Source organism: Pelobates fuscus, chromosome 13 (assembly GCF_036172605.1).
Source record: "Pelobates fuscus isolate aPelFus1 chromosome 13, aPelFus1.pri, whole genome shotgun sequence".
Taxonomy (NCBI): domain Eukaryota; kingdom Metazoa; phylum Chordata; class Amphibia; order Anura; family Pelobatidae; genus Pelobates; species Pelobates fuscus.
Window position 1 is genome coordinate 105,423,801 of NC_086329.1, and position 23,667 is coordinate 105,447,467.

General features: G+C 49.4%; 1 protein-coding gene across 2 annotated transcripts in view; it reads right to left on the reverse strand.

The window, feature by feature from the left end:
* The window catches only part of RPRD2 (regulation of nuclear pre-mRNA domain containing 2), a 54,277-nt gene extending 37,551 nt beyond the window's left edge, over nucleotides 1–16,726 (reverse strand). For both annotated transcript variants that reach the window (XM_063440411.1, XM_063440410.1), the window contains exon 1: nucleotides 16,483–16,726. In XM_063440411.1, coding sequence (XP_063296481.1) covers nucleotides 16,483–16,660 — 178 coding nt within the window. In that variant the 5' untranslated portion in view covers nucleotides 16,661–16,726. The remainder of the gene's footprint in view (nucleotides 1–16,482) is intronic.
* Between the last annotated feature and the right edge of the window lie 6,941 nt (nucleotides 16,727–23,667).

Below are 23,667 nucleotides of genomic sequence, written 5' to 3' on the forward strand. Positions count from 1 at the left end.
GTGAATAACCCTGCTGGTGTGTGGACGGGCAAACTGACAGCTTCACTTTCACTCACGAAATAACATTGGTTTCCTGGGGTGATGTGTGCATACAACATAACTTCACAGGCAGATTCAGGTTAGCCAGCTCTCCCCATATTGCACTGCATCAGAATTGACATCAGCCAGCCCGGAAGACTGTTCTAGGCTGGCTAATAATGCCAAAGGTGGAGTTACGTCTCTGGCAGTTAATAAAGGGTTAATGTCCGTATACGCAGGCTCCCTGACCACTTCAAAATAATGAATAACCCTTTAAAGTTTGAAAAACCATGACATTTTCAATGTGTTAACTCAATATTGCTACTGCCAGTGAGAGGTTTTAGGATACCATTCACAAAATGATTTGAAAATACAAAACTATTGGCCGATATTTTACAAAATTATATTTAGTATAATAATCCAGTTTAATAAAGGAATAAAGTGGAAAATATAAATATTTAAAAGTTAAAATGATGTGTCTTGATTTCCAGTACAGGCCCAGACTACAAGGACAGAGTTTGCCGATTCCCCTAAATGACATTGTACCATCTCACACTCTGCATGAGGACATCCAGTATCAGTGAAACACCATAGGAAAGCACAGAAGCAATTGATAGGTCTCAATGCACATGAGCTCCTGTCTGATGAGACAGAGTTTCGACCAAGCGCCAAGGGGTGTGGGAGGCACCAGAGGGCACTATAGTGTATTCCTAAAACTACAGAATACCTTTAAGAGACAGCATCTGCTTTCACTGCATGAAGATGAATCCTCTATGCCTACAGAAGGTACAGCATCCCGCCTTTTCACATGGCGTATATGAAGAAGTGAGATTAGATTAAATGAAGTATGATACAGAGAGCCCATTACCGATGCCAAGACAAGATCTTATTTCTACTTGAGCTCTGAAGTGCACTATGGCGTGTCCGTGAAAAGACAATTGCAAGGATTGGACACAGCCAATCGGCATGCAGGGAGGAAGAGTAATTTTAGAGGGCTGAATTGGACAATGTACAGTCCTGTGTGCATGCAAGTCATACACAGGACTAAAGCCTTCACATGGTCGGAGCACTGCAGTCAGTACTGCCTGTATGTGAGGAAGCTGCGTATGTCCTCTGCCAGGCACTATGTGGAATTTTATCCATAGCACTCACATTAGCCAGCCCAGTACTGGATCACATGGCGGTGCAGGAACACCTTCAGCAGCTTGATAAAATGTCTCCGTATGCACAGTTTGTCATGCTGAAAAGCTGCAGATACAGATTCATGCACCACACCTCTCTGCATGTGATTTGAACAGCCTACCTAAACACTTCCTGTACAAAGATCTTATGTTTAAACTTCCATTATTGCACATGGTTTCACTTAAAATTTCTTATATCCTGCTCCAGCCTGCAGGTGCCTCCTGTGTGAGATTAAAGTTCAATTTAAAAAGTAGGAGATAAAAACACTGAAGTGTAAACTACTCTTCACAGGTAGTGTATAGGAAGGCTGTGACTAAGGTAGCATAAACAAAGTGATTTAAAGGGACACTATAGTATCCTGAGGGTCTCCCTCCCGCGGCGCTGAGGGGGTTAAAACCCTTAAAACCCCTTCAGCTACTCACCCTTTTCCCCCGCCGGGCTCCCTTACCTCTCCTCCCCCGCCGACGTTAGCATCCTTGTCGGACGTCACCGGCGTCAAATGCGCGGCACTGCCGCGCGCGCATTCAAAGTGTTCGTGGGAAAGCATTTTTCAATTATTTCCTATGGACGCTCTGCATGATTGAGACATAATATGCCTCAATCGTTGCCGATGCGCCTCTAGTGGCTGTGCGGAAGACAGCCACTAGAGGCTGGCTTAACCCCAGATGTAAACAAAGCAGTTTCTCAGAAACTGCTATGTTTACATCAGGCAGGGTTAACCCTAGAGGGACCTGACACCCAGACCACTTCATTGAGCTGAAGTGGTCTGGGTGACTATAGTGTCCCTTTAACTCTTACATGGCAGAGAATTGAGCAGTGAGGCTGCTTTGGCATGATCAATACACCAAAACAGCTTCATTAATATAAACGGACACTATAGGCATCATACAACTTCAATATATATTGTAAAAATAAAAACCATTGTAATGTTTGTCAGGTTTGCTTGGAGAGTTGTTTACAGGAAACAAACATGCTGGCAGTTTTATAAACAATAAGAACCAAGATTTTGCACAAACAATAAGATGTTGGGACACAATATTCATATATTGCCTTAATTACTATAGGTGGTGCTTGGCCACTAGAGCGCTAGGCTGCACAGTATCGCATAGCACTGCAACATGTGGCAGTTACCAGCCAGGGAAAGTGTTACCCATAATGCAATGCAGCTTTGGGCCTGGGACACATGGACAGCCTGCATCTTGCATTACAACAATGCATTTCCATTAAACTCTACAGAGTAGTTTGCATTCTGCACCTGCTGCTCACAGCACAGACAGTGTACACATGTAGCTTAGCTTTGTACATAGCACATGGGGATCAGCTGCAAAGCAATGAATCAAAACAGGATTTGTCTAAAAATGAGTTAGTGGATAGAGTATGGTTTCTGGAAGGAGAGGGTAAACAGAAACTTTCTTCTCCGTTTAGGGATGGATCTGTGTGTTTCATCATGGTGGAAGCATTAAAAAGTTAAACTCCATTACGGTCAAAATAATCTTAAAAAAACTTAGGCCCATATCCCTACTGAACTCAGACGCAAAATTGTTTGCCAAGATTATAGCCAACAGGATGCCTGAGGCCCTCTAAACACTCATACACCCTGATCAAATCGGGATTTGTGAAGGGTAGACAAGGGACAGACAACACGAGGAGAGTACTGGACATTATGTATTCAATAAAGGCACATGGGATGAAAGGGCTCATGCTTTCCCTAGACGTGGAAAAAGCATTTGACCGCTTGAATTAGAAATTCCTGGAGGCTGCACTGGGGAAATATTAATTTCCCGAACCCTTTCTATCAGCGGTCCAGGCGCTCTACAACATGTCTACTGCCAAAGTGCTATACTGAGGCTTTTTGTCCGAGTCCTTCACTATAACAAACGGGACACGACAGGGCTGCCCGCTTTCCCCCCTCCTGTATGTCCTGGTAATCAAACCTCTGGCGACGATCATCAGATCGACCGCGGAGATATCAGGAGTCTATATTGGACAGACTGGACACAAACTCAGTCACTTTGCAGACGATGTCCTGCTCACCATAACTCAACCAGACAAGTCCCTGCCCGCACTTACTGACACTCTGAGGGAATACAGCAAATTCTTACACTACAAATTAAAAACCGCCAAAACACAGGCCATGCAGATTAATCTAGATCACAACACACTAAATCACCTCAAACTACACAACGATTTTGACTGGTGGGACGACCACATACTATACCTGGGAATAAAATTAACCAGAAACCTAGGAGCTCTCATTAAGGCAAACTACTTTAAAATAGCCTCCTGCATGGATAGGTTGAAAAACTAATTCCTCTCATGCATGGGACGCATTGCAGCCTTCAAAATGATGCTTCTCCCTAAACTCCAATTTCTATTCCGCTCACTACTGGTGGACCCCCCCAAAGACCTATTTTACACAGCTACAACAACACGGGGACAGGTTCATAATGGGCCGTCGAAAGTCCTGTATACTAAAAAAAGCTACCAGAAAACTGAGCGATGGGTAATGGGCAGACCTGACATACATGCCTACTATGTAGCCACACTTCTCAACCGTGCCATCAGAGCACAAGACGCACATTCAAGGCCCCCCTGGGAAGACAGTCACACTGGTCCCTGACAGAGGGAATACCATACCTACTATGGCTCCCCAAAGACAAACGTCCAAAAATGGATAATATCTTGCCCACTACCGCAATGATGCTAAGGATGTGGGACGCCTATAAACAGGTTTACAACCTGGAGCCCGATTTAGCTGGCCACCCCAATTAGATGCTTCAAACATTTCATCCCTACTTTTCACAGAAGAGGGTGGGAAAGCCGGGGACTGACACTCCTCCACCAGGCATGGGGTGGAAATGAACTTAAACCCTAGACCAGTCTCAGATCGGCCCATGACTTGCCCCAAACGGGATACTTGATGTATCTACAGCAACAATCACTTCTAAAAATATTAAAACAGACGATCTCCCACACATCTTTATAAGAAAGATAGCATCCCGATGGCACCCAGTACCAGCGTGCTTGGTCCACGTTTCCAGCGACATCGGACAAATTCTGGAGATGCGCCACAGAAAAAGGTACCATGCTACATATAACCCTTTTGGGAAACAACAGCAACCCTGATTTCAGAAGTAATAAACTAACTAGACCCTCAAACACTTCCTCCTGTTCATACCCCAAAACGATCTCACGAGGCAACAGGGGCTCTTAACCTTCCACATAGTAATAGCGGCCAACTTATTGATAGCAAGGGGTTGGAAGTCCCTTGCAGCTCCCAGCAAGAGAGAGAGGTGCTGCAGCAGGTTTCACTTAATGGGAGTTAACCACTAGCGCCTATTTTGCTTTCCCTTCTTCCTTTTGCTAATGCTCCATACTTTTCTCTATCCCAGTCTGGAACTGGGAATACTAAGTAAAGTCGAGCAACATCAAACAACAAAACACAAAAAGTCGGAAAAGTCAGAATTTCCATTCTAACACAGCGATACAATGTTATGTAGAAGGTGACCACACAAGCTTCAGGGCTCAAGGGCCTGGAAGTAGGGGGTCCAACAAGGGCACGCTTCACATAGATATCCCAGCAAGTGACTGTACCTATCCGATAGCACTTGTTGTATGCTCTTGTAGCGCATCGCTGAAAACGACCACTTGTACACAGGTTCATCCTATGTTTGGTAACGTATCTTACAATTTACCTGACGATCCTATGGATACATGCTTTACCAAATAAAAAGTAAAAAAATAATCTGCAAAAACAGCCATTCGAATAAAGCCTTTTATACGGCTCAACATATGTCAAAGTCAAATCCATCGTTTGGACTGGAAAAATACATGGTAAATAAAAAGTTGCTATTACAGCGACATTCAGGTTATAATAGAATGTAATCCATTATGCGCTGTTCATGAGCAAGGGACGAAAACTGCTGATGCATTCTGTTTTAGAACATTGTGTGTTTAGATTTACAGCAAGATGATTTCACTTTTTTTAGAACGCATTTAGTCCTTTACTTTGCCTCGGCTTCTCTGCATTTTTAGTGCACACCTCTCATAAGATACCCAGATCAGCACAGCGTTATTTTCTGATCATTCTCTGATGGAACCCTTACTATCAGACGTTCCAAGGGCATTTGGCAAGTCTGACACCTCAACCAGAGCACAGCACATGCATTGGAACCACTACCAGATAAAAGTTATTTACAGTGATGTTTCATTAGGTAGTACTAACGATGAAATGAACAAAATCACAGACATCTCACACAGAAGAAGCCAACAGAGAAAATGGAAACAGATATGTACGCAGATTTCCCACCACCTGGCACAGTAAGATATAAGCACGGCAAAACTCTCAAAAGAGCAGCACAATAAAACACTTATCACATATTGAAACAAGACCAGAGACTTTATGGATCAGTGAATTTTCCACTCACATTTCAGCTCTAACATTAGTCATTCACTAAGATAGCAGCTTGGGTGTACTAGTAAATAACTGTCACTGAAGATGTCTTGCCGATACACAATTGTTTTTATAAAAGATAAATTAAATTACATTTTTTATACCTTTTCTCATTGTACGCTAAGAGCCAGAGTGAACCTTTTGGGGCTACATCCTGTGCAGATATTTGAAGCAAGTTAGAGATTGCACAAAAACAGTTTAACATGGACAACAATCTAGGGAAATACATCGGCAATCCCAAAGACAAGAAGTACATGCCCTCGTAGGGAGGTCACATTCTCAGTCACAGGAAAATGGTTTTCCTGTCTTTAGTCTTTAGGTCTTTTAGTCTTTAGGTCACTACTTGAGTATCAGCAACAACCAAGAGCTACAGTAATGATCCCAGAATGAAACAGCAGTTTTTAGTAAAGTCATGCGACCAGAATTTAAAGATCTATCATGCACTCTCCTTCACAAAATTCTACCGAAAAATAGTTTTTATGCACATTAGTTTTGTATTCTATAGTGCTCACGGTTTATAGTTACATAGTTACATAGCTGAAAAGAGACTTGCGTCCATCAAGTTCAGCCTTCCTCACATATGCTTTTGCTGTTGATCCAAAAGAAGGCAAAAAACTCAGTCTGAAGCGCTTCCAATTTTGCAACAAACTAGGAAAAAATTCCTTCTTGACCCCAAAATAGCAGTCAGATGTCTCCTTGGATCAAGCAGCTATTACCCCACTAATTAGAAATTGTATCCCTGTATGTTATGTTTTTGCAAGTATTTATCCAATTGCAATTTAAACATCTGTATAGACTGACAAAACTACCTCTTCCGGCAATGAATTCCATATCCTTATTGCTCTTACTATAAAAAAAAAAACCTTTTCTTTGCCTTAGATGAAATCTCCTTTCTTCAAGCCTAAATGTGTGATCTCGTGTCCTATGTATAGCCCTGTTTATGAATAGATTTCCAGATAATGGTTTGTACTGACCCCGAATATATTTGTTTAATGTTATCATATCCCCTCTAAGGCGCCGTTTTTCTAAACTGAAGAGATTTAAATTCTTTAACCTTTCTTCATAACTAAAATGCTCCATTCCTTTTATCAATTTTGTAGCTCGTCTCTGCACTTTAAAGCGCAATAAAAAAAAAAAATAATAATAATAATAATTATATATACATAGATATATACACACACGCCAAGCATAAAATCCACTACAGATCAACACAATGGTCTTAGTGCCTAGATAAAGACCTTTTGGGGTCGAAACGTTGCTGTTGTGGTTCTTAATAAAGTGCCTGGACCCCTATTATTTTATTAGTGCCTAGATAGGCTGACAAATGTGAACATTGCGGTTTGTGTCGAGTTTATATAGGTCAGTGTGCCTTGAGAAGAATTCTGTTGGAGCAGTGACAATTTCTGACCATGAGCATTAGGGCCCTTTACAGAGGCATCTGATTGGCTGAATTGATCTGCCCTGATGAACTATTATAAAGTAGGAACGGTGACTGCGGCAAGACAGGGACACCGCTAAATGAAAGGCGAGTATAACTTTCTACAGAGGGGCCTGGACCTAAAATGCACCAGGAATACAGTAATATTACAAATACATATGAATTTATAACATTAGATAGTACAATGAATTATGAAAACAAATCCAAACTGGAAGAACCTGAGGTTCACAGAGACAGAATGCAATGATGCTACAGGGGGGCAACTCGCTATCACAGGTACGGGGGAATAAAGACCTCAATGTAGCAGTGGTAACAGACTGGGCTCACAAGTGAGAACACATTTATCTGCAAGAAATCAGTGAGCTACACAATGCTTCCAAACAACAAAACCCACCACAATGGAGGAATATCTTGCAATTTAAGGTGAATAAAACCAGCAACGAGCAAAACTAAACACGACTAGTAAGAAGGGGTTACTACAAGGAAAAGTGAGGTTTTCGTACAATGGACATGGATGTGAATTAGTGTTTCAGCCATGTCTTAGCAGAAGAGGGGGGACTCTCCCAAATTTGAAAGGAGCACTATATAGTGTTAGAAATATAAACATGTAATACTAATGCCATAGTGTTTCTACTCAATTTATATTGAATTTTTTTTTTTTTTTTTTTTTTTTAATATTTCCCATCATAATATTTATGATCTCAGCTAAACCAATGCTGTTCCCATTGGGAAACATTCAGAGTCTAGTTTGCATGCTCAGCAAGTCGCTATTCTGCGCCAATTAGCATTTCATCATTGATTCAATGCATCTCTACAGGGAGCGTGGAGATACCGAACTGCGGTCAGTGCTGACCAAACCCAGGAAGTCCCTCTAGAGGTGGTCATAGACAGTGATGGAAACACTGCATATTCTCAGAAAAGGCAGCGTGTATAGCTCTCAGCCCGAGGGACAAGATATAGATAACAGAACCATTACATTGGGCTGTAGAGTTTCTAGTGCCTACAGCGTCCCGTCCCTTTAATTAATGACTTTTGTACTCTCTGTTTAACATCACGAAACACTCCTGACCATGGTCACCAATACATTTAATGAAACTCTAGAGACAGACAAAGTGAAAGGGACATTTCCCACATTTCCCTGTGGCTTACTAGTTTAGTTTTACAACACTCAAATTTACACCCTGGGGTTGAGGGCACAGCACTCCAAATTGGGGCCCATACATTGGATACCCAATATGGCCTTATAGTAAACGGTCAGCGAAGGCTCAGCAGGCCACACATAGATGAATGGTTTTCAGTACTGTGAAGCAACCACCATTGCCACCATTCATCGAAATAGATACAACTGGCTAGGCAAAAGAAGGAAGTCTTTAGATTTCCTGTAAACTTAGGTGGACAATCTAGCCTTGGAGATAACACTTTCACATGTAAATAATTAAAACAACCGTCGTACATATTTCCACATCCTGTTGTTCCCCAAACAAAGCAGGATGTGTGGGCAAGCAAAATGTAAATATTGCTCTATATTTCTCAATTACCTGCTGGCCAGGGGTTGGTGGGATACATACAACTGGCATAGCTTTATATGATAAATCAGTGAAGCAGACTCAGTCTTCTGTAGTTTACTTCATCAGAGAACATACTTGCCCAAGCGAGAACCACCCAGGGTGCTGCTCTTACCGACCTGTGGGAGTAGTTTCAAACTTTTCATGAATAAAACTACTCCCAGCAGGTTTTCTGCTTACTGCAGTTTTTAACCGAAAGTTAAAGTGTGATAGATATTAAAAAAACAAAACAAAACATGCGGTGAAAGGATTTGTATGAAGAAATCCCAGGCAACTCTCATGGCATTACTTAGAATAAGGAGAACCTGCAGATTGGCTACAATGAAGTGACATCCAGGAGCAGACCTGCTTTGTTTGTGACTGGGTGACCATCACTCTGAATTATCACACTAAAGCAGGTAGGCACCATGATTATTCCTGCACCACATATTAAACACATGGTTTGATGACATAACATGCTTTTACAAATGGGCGAGAGTGCAGAATACATGTCAAATGCAATCTACACTTGTTAGAATATATTCTTACTGCCTCTGCCAGTTAAGATGCCAAGCACAAAGATCTGAATGAGAGAAATCCCCGCGTACAAATAATCCCAGGCAAAGTCTTAAAAGGAGTAAAACAACGCAATCAAACAAAATGCGAGCTAGCACTTCACGTGTGGCTTTCAGCTGTACTTTCTGGACTCGTGTGTGGGGAATGCTGCCAAGCCCAATGATGCACATTACTCTTCCAACAATTTAATAAGTTACAGAAAAATAAAACCTTTTCTCTAGCGTCTGTCAGCCAATTAAAGGGACGTTACCCAGTCTTGACAATCATTGTGTGTATATATATTAATAATAAGGCAAATCAAATCTACACTACACACATATAATTCTTATTTTTTTTTAACATGTAAAGGGTAATCCAGGGAACAAACTTCTAGAAGTGGGGAAACCAGCAGGAACATTCCATTGATTTCCACGAGAACTGCCCCATTTGCAGAACTTTGCCCCTGGATTGCTTACCATACATGTAGTCTCAAAATACATGCAGACCCCTGCCAGGCTGACACGTTGGTTCCCTGCCCCCAGTGAGTACAAATGAGGTATGGTGTGAGTTAAAGAGAGGTCACTGTGGGTGAACAATATGGACAGAAGGAGTACACACAGCATGGCTAAATGTTGGGGGTAGAGATGGGGCCTGGCTGCCTGGGGAGGGCATGGATACATGGAGTAGAGATGGGGCATGGGTAGGGCATGGCTAAATATGGTGGGGATGGGTAGGGCATGGCTAAATATGGTGGGGATGGGTAGGGCAGGGCTAAATGTTGGGGGTAGAGATGAGCATGGCTAAGTGTTAAGGTAGAGATGGGGCAAGGCTGTGTGAATACATTTAGGGGGTAGGGCTGAATTCTGGGGTACAGAGAGGGGGCATGGTTGAATATTCGGTTATGGCTGGATATTGGGGGTCTATCTATATCACAGGGTTCTGTTTATATTTCGGGGTTATGGTTGAGTATTGGGATCTGTCTGTATATTGGGCTTATGGCTGGATAAAGAGTGTGAGGCTGAATAGTGAGGGTCTGTCAGAATCTTGGAGTTGTGGCTGGATATTGGGAGGGTCTATCAGAATCTTGGGGTTGTGGCTGGATATTGGGGGGTCTGTCAGAATCTTGGGATTGTGGCTGGATATTGGGGGGTCTGTCAGAATCTTGGGATTGTGGCTGGATATTGGGGGGGGTCTTTCAGAATCTTGGGGTTGTGGCTGGATATTGGGGGGGGGGGGGGTCTGTCAGTATCCCTGGGTTGTGGCTGGATATTGGGGGGGTCTGTCAGAATCTTGGGATTGTGGCTGGATATTGGGGGGGGGGGTCTGTAAGTATCCCTGGGTTGTGGCTGGATATTGGGGGGGGGTCTGTCAGAATCTTGGGATTGTGGCTGGATATTGGGTGGGGTCTGTCAGAATCTTGGGATTGTGGCTGGATATTGGGGGGGGGGTCTGTCAGAATCTTGGGATTGTGGCTGGATATTGGGGGGGGGTCTGTCAGAATCTTGGGATTGTGGCTGGATATTGGGGGGTCTGTCAGAATCTTGGGATTGTGGCTGGATATTGGGGGGGTCTGTCAGAATATTGGCTGGATTTTGGGGGGTCTGTCTTTATCCCGGGGGTCTGGCTGGATATTGGGGGGGGGGGGGGGGGTCTGTCAGTATCCCGGGGGTCTGGCTGGATATTGGAGGGGGTCTGTCAGTATCCCGGGGGTCTGGCTGGATATTGGGGGGTCTGTCAGTATCCTGGGGGTCTGGCTGGATATTGGGGGGGTCTGTCAGTATCCCGGGGATATGGCAGGATATTGGGGGGGGTCTGTCAGTATCCCGGGGATATGGCAGGATATTGGGGGGGGGGGTCTGTCAGTATCCCGGGGGTATGGCAGGATATTGGGGGGTCTGTCAGTATCCCGGGGGTATGGCTGGATATTGGGGGGTTCGGCTGGATATTGGGGGGTTCGGCTGGATATTGGGGGGTCTGTCAGTATCCCGGGGTTGTGGCTCAGTATTGGGGGGTCTGGCTGGATATTAGGGGGTCTGTCAGTATCCCGGGGGTCTGGCTGGGTATGGGGGGGGGGGTCTGTCAGTATCCCGGGGGTCTGGCGGGATATTGGGGGGTCTGTCAGTAACCCGGGGTCCTGGCTGGATATTAGTGGGTCTGTCAGTATCCCGGGGTCCTGGCTGGATATTGGGGGGGGTCTGTCAGTATCCCGGGGGTCTGGCTGGATATTGGGGGGGTCTGTCAGTATCCCGGGGGTCTGTCAGTATCCCGGGGGTCTGGCTGGATATTGGGGGGTCTGGCTGGATATTGGGGGGTCTGGCTGGATATTGGGGGGTCTGGCTGGATATTGGGGGGTCTGGCTGGATATTGGGGGGTCTGGCTGGATATTGGGGGGTCTGGCTGGATATTGGGGGGTCTGGCTGGATATTGGGGGGTCTGGCATTATCCCGGGATTGTGGCTCAGTATTGGGGTGGTCTGGCTAGATATTAGGGGGTCTGTCAGTATCCCGGGGGTCTGGCTGGGTATTGGGGGGGGTCTGTCAGTATCCCGGGGGTCTGGCTGGGTATTGGGGAGGTCTGGCAGTATCACGTGGGTCTGGCTGGGTATTGGGGAGGTCTGGCAGTATCCCGGGGGTCTGGCTGGGTATTGGGGAGGTCTGGCAGTATCCCGGGGGTCTGGCTGGGTATTGGGGAGGTCTGGCAGTATCCCGGGGGTCTGGCTGGGTATTGGGGAGGTCTGGCAGTATCCCGGGGGTCTGGCTGGGTATTGGGGAGGTCTGTCAGTATCCCGGGGGTCTGGCTGGGTATTGGGGAGGTCTGTCAGTATCCCGGGGGTCTGGCTGGGTATTGGGGAGGTCTGTCAGTATCCCGGGAGTCTGGCTGGGTATTGGGGGGGGGTCTGTCAGTATCCCGGGGGTCTAGCTGGATATTGGGGAGTCTGTCAGTGTCCCGTGGGTCTGGCTGAGTATTGGGGAGGTCTGTCAGTATTCCGGGGGTCTGGCTGGGTATTGGGGAGGTCTGTCAGTATCCCGGGGGTCTGGCTGGGTATTGGGGAGGTCTGTCAGTATCCCGGGGGTCTGGCTGGGTATTGGGGAGGTCTGTCAGTATCCCGGGAGTCTGGCTGGGTATTGGGGGGGGGGGGGTCTGTCAGTATCCCGTGGGTCTGGCTGGGTATTGGGGAGGTCTGTCAGTATTCCGTGGGTCTGGCTGGGTATTGCGGGGGGTCTGGCTGGGTATTGCGGGGGGTCTGGCTGGGTATTGCGGGGGGTCTGGCTGGGTATTGGGGGGGTCTGGCTGGGTATTGCGGGGGGTCTGGCTGGGTATTGGGGGGGGTCTGGCTGGGTATTGGGGGGGGTCTGGCTGGGTATTGGGGGGGGTCTGGCTGGGTATTGGGGGGGGTCTGGCTGGGTATTGGGGGGGGTCTGGCTGGGTATTGGGGGGGGTCTGGCTGGGTATTGGGGGGGTCTGGCTGGGTATTGGGGGGGTCTGGCTGGGTATTGGGGGGGGTCTGGCTGGGTATTGGGGGGGTCTGGCTGGGTATTGGGGGGGGTCTGGCTGGGTATTGGGGGGGGTCTGGCTGGGTATTGGGGGGGTCTGGCTGGATATTGGGGGGGGTCTGGCTGGATATTGGGGGGGTCTGGCTGGGTATTGGGGGGGTCTGGCTGGGTATTGGGGGGGTCTGGCTGGGTATTGGGGGGGTCTGGCTGGGTATTGGGGGGGTCTGGCTGGGTATTGGGGGGGGTCTGGCTGGGTATTGGGGGGGGTCTGGCTGGGTATTGGGGGGGTCTGGCTGGGTATTGGGGGGGTCTGGCTGGGTATTGGGGGGGGGGTCTGGCTGGGTATTGGGGGGGGGGTCTGGCTGGGTATTGGGGGGGGGGTCTGGCTGGGTATTGGGGGGGGGTCTGGCTGGGTATTGGGGGGGTCTGGCTGGGTATTGGGGGGGTCTGGCTGGGTATTGGGGGGGGTCTGGCTGGGTATTGGGGGGGGGTCTGGCTGGGTATTGGGGGGGTCTGGCTGGGTATTGGGGGGGTCTGGCTGGGTATTGGGGGGGTCTGGCTGGGTATTGGGGGGGTCTGGCTGGGTATTGGGGGGGGTCTGGCTGGGTATTGGGGGGGTCTGGCTGGGTATTGGGGGGGTCTGGCTGGGTATTGGGGGGGTCTGGCTGGGTATTGGGGGGGTCTGGCTGGGTATTGGGGGGGTCTGGCTGGGTATTGGGGGGGTCTGGCTGGGTATTGGGGGGGGTCTGGCTGGGTATTGGGGGGGGTCTGGCTGGGTATTGGGGGGGGTCTGGCTGGGTATTGGGGGGGGTCTGGCTGGGTATTGGGGGGGTCTGGCTGGGTATTGGGGGGGGTCTGGCTGGGTATTGGGGGGGGGGTCTGTCAGTATCCCGGGGGTCTAGCTGGATATTGGGGGGTCTGTCAGTATCCCATGGGTCTGGCTGGGTATTGGGGAGGTCTGTCAGTATTCCGTGGGTCTGGCTGGATATTGGGGGGGTCTGGCTGGATATTGGGGGGGTCTGGCTGGATATTGGGGGGGTCTGGCTGGATATTGGGGGGGTCTGGCTGGATATTGGGGGGGTCTGGCTGGATATTGGGGGGGTCTGGCTGGATATTGGGGGGGTCTGGCTGGATATTGGGGGGGGGTCTGTCAGTATCCCGGGGTCCTGGCTGGATATTAGTGGGTCTGTCATTTCCCGGGGTCCTGGCTGGATATTAGTGGGTCTGTCACTATCCCGGGATCCTGGCTGGATATTAGGGGGGTCTGGCTGGATATTGGGGGGGGGGGGGGGGGGTCTGTCAGTATCCCGGGGTCCTGGCTGGATATTAGGGGGGTCTGTCAGTATCCCGGGGTCCTGGCTGGATATTAGGGGATCTGTCAGTATCCCGGGGTCCTGGCTGGATATTTGGGGGGGTCCTGGCTGGATATTGGGGGGGTCTGTCAGTATCCCGGGGTCTGGCAGGATATTAGGGGGGGGTCTGTCAGTATCCCGGGGTCCTGGCTGGGTATTGGGGGGTCTGTCAGTATCCCGGGGTCCTGGCTGGATATTGGGGGGGTCTGTCAGTATCCCGGGGTCTGTCAGTATCCCGGGGTCTGGCAGGATATTAGGGGGGGTCCTGGCTGGATATTGGGGGGGGTCTGTCAGTATCCCAGGGTCCTGGCTGGGTATTAGGGGGTCTGTCAGTATCCCGGGGTCCTGGCTGGGTATTAGGGGGTCTGTCAGTATCCCGGGGTCCTGGCTGGGTATTAGGGGGTCTGTCAGTATCCCGGGGTCCTGGCTGGGTATTAGGGGGTCTGTCAGTATCCCGGGGTCCTGGCTGGGTATTAGGGGGTCTGTCAGTATCCCGGGGTCCTGGCTGGGTATTAGGGGGTCTGTCAGTATCCCGGGGTCCTGGCTGGTATTAGGGTGTCTGTCAGTATCCCGGGGTCCTGGCTGGGTATTAGGGGGTCTGTCAGTATCCCGGGGTCCTGGCTGGGTATTAGGGGGTCTGTCAGTATCCCGGGGTCCTGGCTGGGTATTAGGGGGTCTGTCAGTATCCCGGGGTCCTGGCTGGGTATTAGGGGGTCTGTCAGTATCCCGGGGTCCTGGCTGGGTATTAGGGGGTCTGTCAGTATCCCGGGGTCCTGGCTGGGTATTAGGGGGTCTGTCAGTATCCCGGGGTCCTGGCTGGGTATTAGGGGGTCTGTCAGTATCCCGGGGTCCTGGCTGGGTATTAGGGGGTCTGTCAGTATCCCGGGGTCCTGGCTGGGTATTAGGGGGTCTGTCAGTATCCCGGGGTCCTGGCTGGGTATTAGGGGGTCTGTCAGTATCCCGGGGTCCTGGCTGGGTATTAGGGGGTCTGTCAGTATCCCGGGGTCCTGGCTGGGTATTAGGGGGTCTGTCAGTATCCCGGGGTCCTGGCTGGGTATTAGGGGGTCTGTCAGTATCCCGGGGTCCTGGCTGGGTATCAGGGGGTCTGTCAGTATCCCGGGGTCCTGGCTGGGTATTAGGGGGTCTGTCAGTATCCCGGGGTCCTGGCTGGAAATTGGGGGGTCCTGGCTGGATATTGGGGGGTCTGTCAGTATCCCGGGGTCCTGGCTGGGTATTAGGGGGTCTGTCAGTATCCCGGGGTCCTGGCTGGGTATTAGGGGGTCTGTCAGTATCCCGGGGGTCCTGGCTGGGTATTAGGGGGTCTGTCAGTATCCCGGGGGTCCTGGCTGGGTATTAGGGGGTTCTGTCATTATCCCGGGGTCTGACTGGGTATTGGGGGGTCTGTCATTATCCCGGGGTCCTGGCTGGGTATTGGGGGGGTCTGTCAGAATCCCGGGGTCCTTGCTGGGTATTGGGGGGTCTGTCAGAATCCCGGGGTCCTGGCTGGATATTAGGGGGTCTGTCAGAATCCCGGGGTCCTGGCTGGATATTAGGGGGTCTGTCAGAATCCCGGGGTCCTGGCTGGATATTAGGGGGTCTGTCAGAATCCCGGGGTCCTGGCTGGATATTAGGGGGTCTGTCAGTATCCCGGGGTCCTGGCTGGATATTGGGGGGGGTCTGTCAGTATCCCGGGGTCCTGGCTGGATATTGGGGGGGTCTGTCAGTATCCCGGGGTCCTGGCTGGATATTAGGGGGTCTGTCAGTATCCCGGGGTCCTGGCTGGATATTAGGGGGTCTGTCAGTATCCCGGGGGTCCTGGCTGGGTATTAGGGGGTCTGTCAGTATCCCGGGGTCCTGGCTGGGTATTGGGGGGTCTGTCAGTATCCCGGGGTCCTGGCTGGGTATTGGGGGGTCTGTCAGTATCCCGGGGTCCTGGCTGGGTATTAGGGTGTCTGGCTGGATATTGGGGGGGTCTGTCAGTATCCCGGGGTCCTGGCTGGGTATTAGGGGGGCCCTGGCTGGATATTGGGGGGTCTGTCAGTATCCCGGGGTCCTGGCTGGGTATTAGGGGGTCTGTCAGTATACCGGGGTCCTGGCTGGGTATTAGGGGGTCTGTCAGTATCCCGGGGTCCTGGCTGGGTATTAGGGGGTCTGTCAGTATCCCGGGGTCCTGGCTGGGTATTAGGGGGGTCCTGGCTGGGTATTAGGGGGTCTGTCAGTATCCCGGGGTCCTGGCTGGGTATTAGGGGGTCTGTCAGTATCCCGGGGTCCTGGCTGGGTATTAGGGGGGGTCTGTCAGTATCCCGGGGTCCTGGCTGGGTATTAGGGGGTCTGTCAGTATCCCGGGGTCCTGGCTGGGTATTAGGGGGTCTGTCAGTATCCCGGGGTCCTGGCTGGGTATTAGGGGGGGTCTGTCAGTACCCCGTGTGCCCCTCCCCGCACTCACATCTCCGGAGCCATTTGATCCAGTGCTGCGCGATGGCGGCGTGGTGTTTCTTGTTGTCGATGCACCAGGCGGACAGGCTCTGGATGGACTCCATGGTGTTGGTGACTGACTGCAGCTTGCGGTCCAGAGCGGCTTCCAGAGCCCCGGCCTTGCTGCCGCCGCTGCCCCCGGCCGCCATGTTTACCCACACTGCCCCGCGGCCCTCTCTCAGGCCCAGCTCGCTGCCGCCAGTCCCGGCTCAGGCCATCGGCGGGGGGGGAGGGGGGCGGAGGGGGTACTGTGCGCGCGGGGTGAGGGGGGTGTCGGGAATATCACGGGGAACACGGACACTGCGTCACAGCGCCCGCACCGTCAGCCAGCCCGCGCAAATAACACGAGAGCCGCGCGCCGACACCGTGAGCGTGCGCGCACACTGACACACGGGCCCGCGCACGGCCACACCACGCCCCTCTCCCCCAGAGACACAGCCACGCCCCCTCCCAGCAATACGACCACGCCCCCCTCCCAGCAATACGACCACGCCCCCCTCCAAATGACACAACCACGCCCCCCTCCGAGCAAAACACAAAAAGAATAAGGAATCTCAACAAGGACTAGAACAGACAGAGAGAGAGCGGGTCACACAATATGCTGCGACTCCGCCATTAACCCCTTAAAGGGACACTCCAGGCACCCAGACCACTTCTGCCCATTGGAGTGGTCTGGGTGCCAACTCCCACTACTCCTAACCCTGCAAGTGTAATTATTGCAGTTTCTTATTATTATTATTATTTCATTATTTATATAGCGCCAACAAATTCCGTAGCGCTGTACAATGGGATAAACTGCAATAATTACCTTGCAGGGTTAAGTCCTGCCCTAGTGGCTGTCTACTAGACAGCCACTAGAGGTCTTTTCCTGGTCCCTAGCACAGATTATCTGTGCTAGAGCGTCGCTAGACGTCCTGACGCTGTGTGAGGACCTCCAGCGTCGCTCTATTCCCCATAGGGAAGCATTGAAATTCATTTTCAATGCTTTCCTATGGGGTGCGCCACTCCTCGGCCGGTGGGCGGGATCAGTCTCGCCCACCGGCTGACGGAGGAAGAAGGTGGAGCGGCGGGGGAGGAGCAGGCAGCGACATGGGACCTGTCGCTGCCTCTGGTAAGTGACTGAAGGGGTTTTCACCCCTTCAGTAACCGGAGATTGGTGAGTGGGAGGGAGAGGGACCCTCCAGTGCCAGGAAAACTGATTGTTTTCCTGGCACTGGAGTTTCCCTTTAAGGCCCAAACTTCTGGAATAAAAGGGAATCATGGCCTGTCACACATGGCGTGTGTCATTAAAGGGGTTAATCTGTGGTGAAATCTCGGTAAAAATAAATTTAGTAGGCCGAGATTACCACGTGGCATGTGTACGTGCATATGCTGACGTATCGATCAGTTGGTTGCACGAGGCAAGATACGATCAGTAGTGTACGGAGCATGTGCAAGAATACAGGATATAGTATTCCCCTCCTCCATTGTGCTGGACAAGCCATGCGGTCAAACAGGAAGTTAATTCTTATTTGTGTTGATTGGTTAAGAGAATGTGCGGGTGGAGCTTAATATGGGAGGAGTTATATGCCTATATAAGGAGCCTGCACTATTGTCCGGGGCTCAGAACTTGTGGTATTTTGGTGACGCTAGTCCCTCTGAGTCCCGATCGGTGATCCAATAAAGAATCTCTTCCTTCCTGAAGAAACCTGTGTCCATCTCTCTGTGCTTGGCTTCCGTCAGTTTCTCCGGTATCATTTGGTGCATTGGCCGGGAAGCTCATCGTTCAACGGTAGCTGAGAGGCAGAGGCGTGAGACGGTCTATCTTTGCCCACGTTCTCTACGGCTGCACCCCTGAACTTCTGCGTGGACCTCCCTTCGTCTCGGCGCCACTGGGCCGTTGTCCAGGAGATCATCGGCCTCTACGTGAGAAGTGCTGGGGTGTCCCCGTCCATGAGTGTGAACTCAGGTTCAGGAACGAGGAGGTAAGACAACTGCTGTTTTAGACGGCAGGACCCACTAGGGGTATACCGATTGTGCGGTAGGCCCAAAGGGGTTTTGAATCTGTGTATCTGCCCCCTCTGTCGGAGGGAAGGAGCGAAGGCGCACCGCTCGATCGAACGCTCTTTAGTCAGACCGTTTGATTCTGTTAGTCAGGCGGGGCTCTGGTGTAAATAGCCCTAGCCGGACACCGGTGTCTTGTCTAGACTAGCGTTCTAGGGTGTACATTTTGTTCGCTAGGTCGGAGAGACCGGGAGACTAAGCGGCGTCTGTGTAAATTCGGTTCGCTAGTTCTCATCCTATCTGGGCTAAGTGGGAAGGCGTGTAAATTTGGAACCCACTAGACTTTTGATAGTGCGACTAAGAGGCGTCTGTGTAAATTCGGTCCTCTAGCTCGCTATATATGTGGTGATTGGGCAGTGTGGCTAACCAAAACGGGTGTATATAGTTTTAGGTAGTCCATTCAAGGTACTGGCCAATAGTTTAGTTGGGAATTGTAAATGTGTTAACGATTGTTTTAGTAAAGTGTATATCTTGTTAGATAGCGCGAGCTCAGCCGTCTAGCGAGAGTGTTAATAGTGTGTTGCTGTATTATAGTGCACGGTACCATAACCCTGTATATTTACTGACACTGTATATAAGTACTAATCATTGTCGTCAATTGCATGTTTTAACACCATAACCACTAATAATTGTATTGTGACCTTAACTTGTGCTTTGACCTATGCTAACCGTACTGTAACCGCTATTTGTAAAAGACGATGTTACTGGGGTGTGTTATAGACGGGTAATTCGTATATAGAGAATTATAGCGTGGGTGACTGTATAGTTACGCCAAAGGGCATAATATTGATTATATAGTGACTGGTGTAACAGCTGTGTGTGTACGGGAATTCCCTGAGTGTTTATTGTTATTGTGTACGTTTCACTTGGTAACTGTACCACGTGGTGCTGTTGCCAGAGGAAACGGGTGTGACTGTTGAATAGTACGCGTGTATAGTATTCGTTGTCGACGACGTTCCATTGTTAAGTATGGGTGCGTCGCAGTCAACGATTCCGGATCCCTTAGGTTGTATGGTGAAGAATTTTAAAAAGGGATTCAAAACTTGTGATTTTGGGGTTAAGATGTCTCCTGTACGTTTAGTTACTTTGTGCACTAGGGAGTGGCCTACTTTGGTTGCGGCATGGCCGCCACGTGGCAGTTTGGATCCAACTCTGGTACAGCGCTTACACGTGGCTGTATCAGGTAGGCCTGAACTTTACGGCCAGTTTCCTTATATTGACTGTTGGAGACAGGCCGTAAATGACTCGCCAAAATGGCTCCAGACATGCCACGAGGAGCAGTGTCGCCTCATGGTAGCTAGGACTTGTTCGTCCACTAGGACCGGTGTTAGGCCCATTTTGGACACGCCCCCTGAGTCCGAGATCCCTTTGCCGCCCCCTTACTTTCCGTTAAGAGGAAGTGACGCAAACGCAGGAAGTCCTGCACCCCTCCCCTCATTACCCTCATCCACTTCCGCTTCCTCCTCCAGTACAGGATCCACCCCCCCTCGTACTAAATCTCCCCTTCCGGAACCAGAACCCACCCCCATTAGAAACGAATATCCTGATTTGGCGCCACTTCAGACTTCCGGTCAAGCTTCATCTAGCTCGACTCGGAGTGTTTTATTTACAACCTTTTCCCAAAACCAACCTCCCACATCCCCATACCCTATCTCTCCCCGACCGGAACCCATGACTGACGCCTCTCTACGTAGCCCCATCCAAACCCGACAGTTGACTGGTGCCCAACAATTAAAGCACTATCAGATGCCTCTTCGTCTGAATCCCGGGTCAGCTTATATCGATGCCGCAGGTCAAATGGCACATGCTGACCCAGTCTTCGTATATGTCCCATTTACCACAACCGATCTTTTAAACTGGAAGACCCATAATTCCTCGTATACTGAGAAACCACAAGCTATGACTGATCTGTTCACCTCAATAGTACAGACGCATAATCCGACATGGGCTGATTGCCAGCAGTTACTAATGACTTTATTTAACAATGAGGAAAGGACAAGAATAAATCAAGCAGCCATAAAAGCACTAGAGGATAGAGCCCGTGCTTTGAACCAAGCCAATCCAGCAGCATGGGCCGCAACACATTATCCCAACACTGATCCCGATTGGAACGTAAATGGTGCTGACATGGTTCAACTCAGAGCCTATAGAGACGCTATAATTGCTGGCATGAAAGCAGGAGGAAAGAAAGCCATTAACATGTCGAAAACAGTTGAGGTGATCCAGAAAAGTGACGAAGCGCCCAGTGTCTTTTATGACCGATTATTGGAGGCATACCGCTTGTATACCCCCTTTAATCCGGAAGACGCAGACAATTCCCGAATGGTTAACTCCGCCTTTGTCAGCCAAGCTTACGGAGATATTAAGCGCAAGCTACAAAAGTTAGAAGGGTTTGCAGGTATGTCCATCACCCAACTAATGGAGGTAGCAAATAAGGTTTATATGAATAGGGATACAGAAAGTAAGAAAGAGGAAGAGCGCAAGATGCGTAAAAAGGCTGATATGCTAGCGGTAGCGATCGCAGGCGTAGATAGACGGGGTCCAGATAGAGGCGATAGAAGATGGAGTAAGGAGCCTTTGAGTAGGAATCAATGTGCGTATTGCAAGGAAGAAGGGCATTGGAGGAACGAATGTCCACAAAGAGAGCAGTACGAGAGAGACCAACCCAGGGCAGGCTACGGAAACTTTAGAGGTAGAGCGAGAGGTAGAGGAGGCCCCGGAGGGAGTAATGGTTATAGAGGGAGTAATGGGAACAGAGGAAGTGTTAGGGAAGACAGGTATATTCCAGCAGCGCAAAGGTCCCGCGATAGAGAAGGTAGGGACTTTGTAGGATTGGCTGACACGGTCATGGAGGACTATTGATACCGACCGGGCTCCATCCCCCTTGGTCGAGCGGAGCCTATGGTCGATGTATCAATAGGGGGAAAAAGGAGTGCATTCATGATCGACACTGGTGGTGAACATTCAGTGGTGACTAATCTAGTTGCTCCTCCATCTGGAAGGACTATTACTGTGATAGGAGCAACTGGAAGAAGTGCTGAAAAACCGGTTCTTAAAAGTCGACTCTGTACATTGGGAGGCCACGTAGTAAAACACCAATTCCTTTATATGCCTGAATGTCCAGTCCAATTGCTGGGACGTGATATGCTATCAAAAATACAAGCGCAGATTACGTTCCTACCAAATGGAACAACATCCTTAAAGTTTAATGGACCTTCAGGTATTATGACTTTATCCGTACCAAAGGAAGAAGAGTGGCGACTTTATACAGTGTTGACTAGCCAAAACCCTAGGAGTGATGAGACATTGTTTAACATACCAGGAGTTTGGGCAGAGAACAACCCACCAGGACTGGCCCGCAATATTCCACCTATAAAAATTGAACTGAAACTTGGGGTTTATCCAGTGAGCCTAAGACAATACCACATCCCGCAGAAGGCTAAGAAGAACATTCAATCCTATCTGGATAAGTTCATACGGTATGGTATCCTAAAATTCTGTACTTCCCCCTGGAACACCCCATTGCTGCCTGTTCAAAAGCCCGGTACAGATGAGTATCGACCTGTGCAGGACTTGAGAGCAGTCAATGATGCGGTTGTTAGTATACATCCAGTTGTACCCAATCCATATAACCTGCTTGCTTTAATACCGGGCGGGGCTACTTACTTCACAGTCTTAGACCTCAAAGATGCCTTCTTTTGCCTCCGAATTGCCGCAGAAAGTCAATGTATTTTCGCTTTCCAATGGGAGAACGCTGTAACGGGCTCAAAACGCCAAATGACTTGGACAAGACTGCCCCAAGGGTTTAAAAATTCACCTACCCTATTTGGTTCAGCTCTAAGTCAAGATCTACTGGATTTCGAGTCCATCCCAGGAGAGTGTGTATTGTTACAGTATGTAGATGACTTGTTGATAGCAGCAGTTACAAAAGAAAAATGTCAGCAAGCAACGCACGATCTACTGCACATTCTCTGGAAGGCAGGATACAAGGTGTCTAGAAAGAAGGCTCAGTTGTGTTTGCCAACCGTCAAGTATCTGGGATTCCATATCTCTGAAGGTCAAAGGATTATGGGGCCAGAGAGAAAAGAAGCTGTCTGCCAAATACCAATACCCAAGAATAGAAGACAAGTGCGAGAATTCTTGGGGGCAGCAGGCTTCTGTAGGATATGGATTCCCAGCTATGCGATACTGGCAAAACCTCTGTACGCAGCCATCAAAGGTACAGAGCACGACCCCTTCTTATGGACCCAAGAACAGCAAACGGCATTTGAAGATGTGAAGAAGGCTTTGATGAGTGCCCCAGCATTAGGTCTACCTGATCACACACGACCATTCTACCTATATGTACATGAGCAAAGAAGAATGGCTGTGGGAGTATTGACACAGTACTTGGGATCATGGCAAAGACCTGTTGCCTACATGTCTAAGCAACTGGATGCAGTGGACAGCGGACTTCCACCTTGTCTAAGAGCCGTAGCTGCAGCCGCCCTGCTAGTAGCTGAAGCCGATAAACTCACTCTGGGTCAAGAACTTTATGTACGAGTCCCACATGCAGTACAGACGTTGTTGGATTACAAAGGAAATCATTGGTTTAGTAACAGCCGTATGACCAAGTATCAAGCAATGTTGTGTGAAAACCCAAGAGTGCATTTAGAGACTGTAAACACCTTAAATCCAGCTACCCTTTTGCCACAACCTACTGAAAGTCAACATGATTGTTTGGAAGTAATGGATGAAGTATTTTCAAGTAGACCAGATCTTCGTGATTTTCCCATCCAGAACCCCGATGTTCAATATTACACCGACGGCAGTAGTTATGTGAAAGAAGGGATCCGCTATGCAGGATATGCAGTAACAACAATAGACAAGGTGATAGAAGCTCGGCCACTGGCAAAAGGAACATCAGCACAAAAGGCAGAATTGATAGCACTAACACGAGCGTTACAATTGGCTGAAGGTTTAAGAGTAAATATCTATACGGACTCTAAGTATGCGTTTTTAACCACTCATGCCCACGGAGCTTTGTATAAAGAAAGAGGACTACTGAATTCAGAAGGCAAAGAAATCAAGTACGCAGCTGAAATCCTACAACTATTGGAAGCAGTGTGGGAGC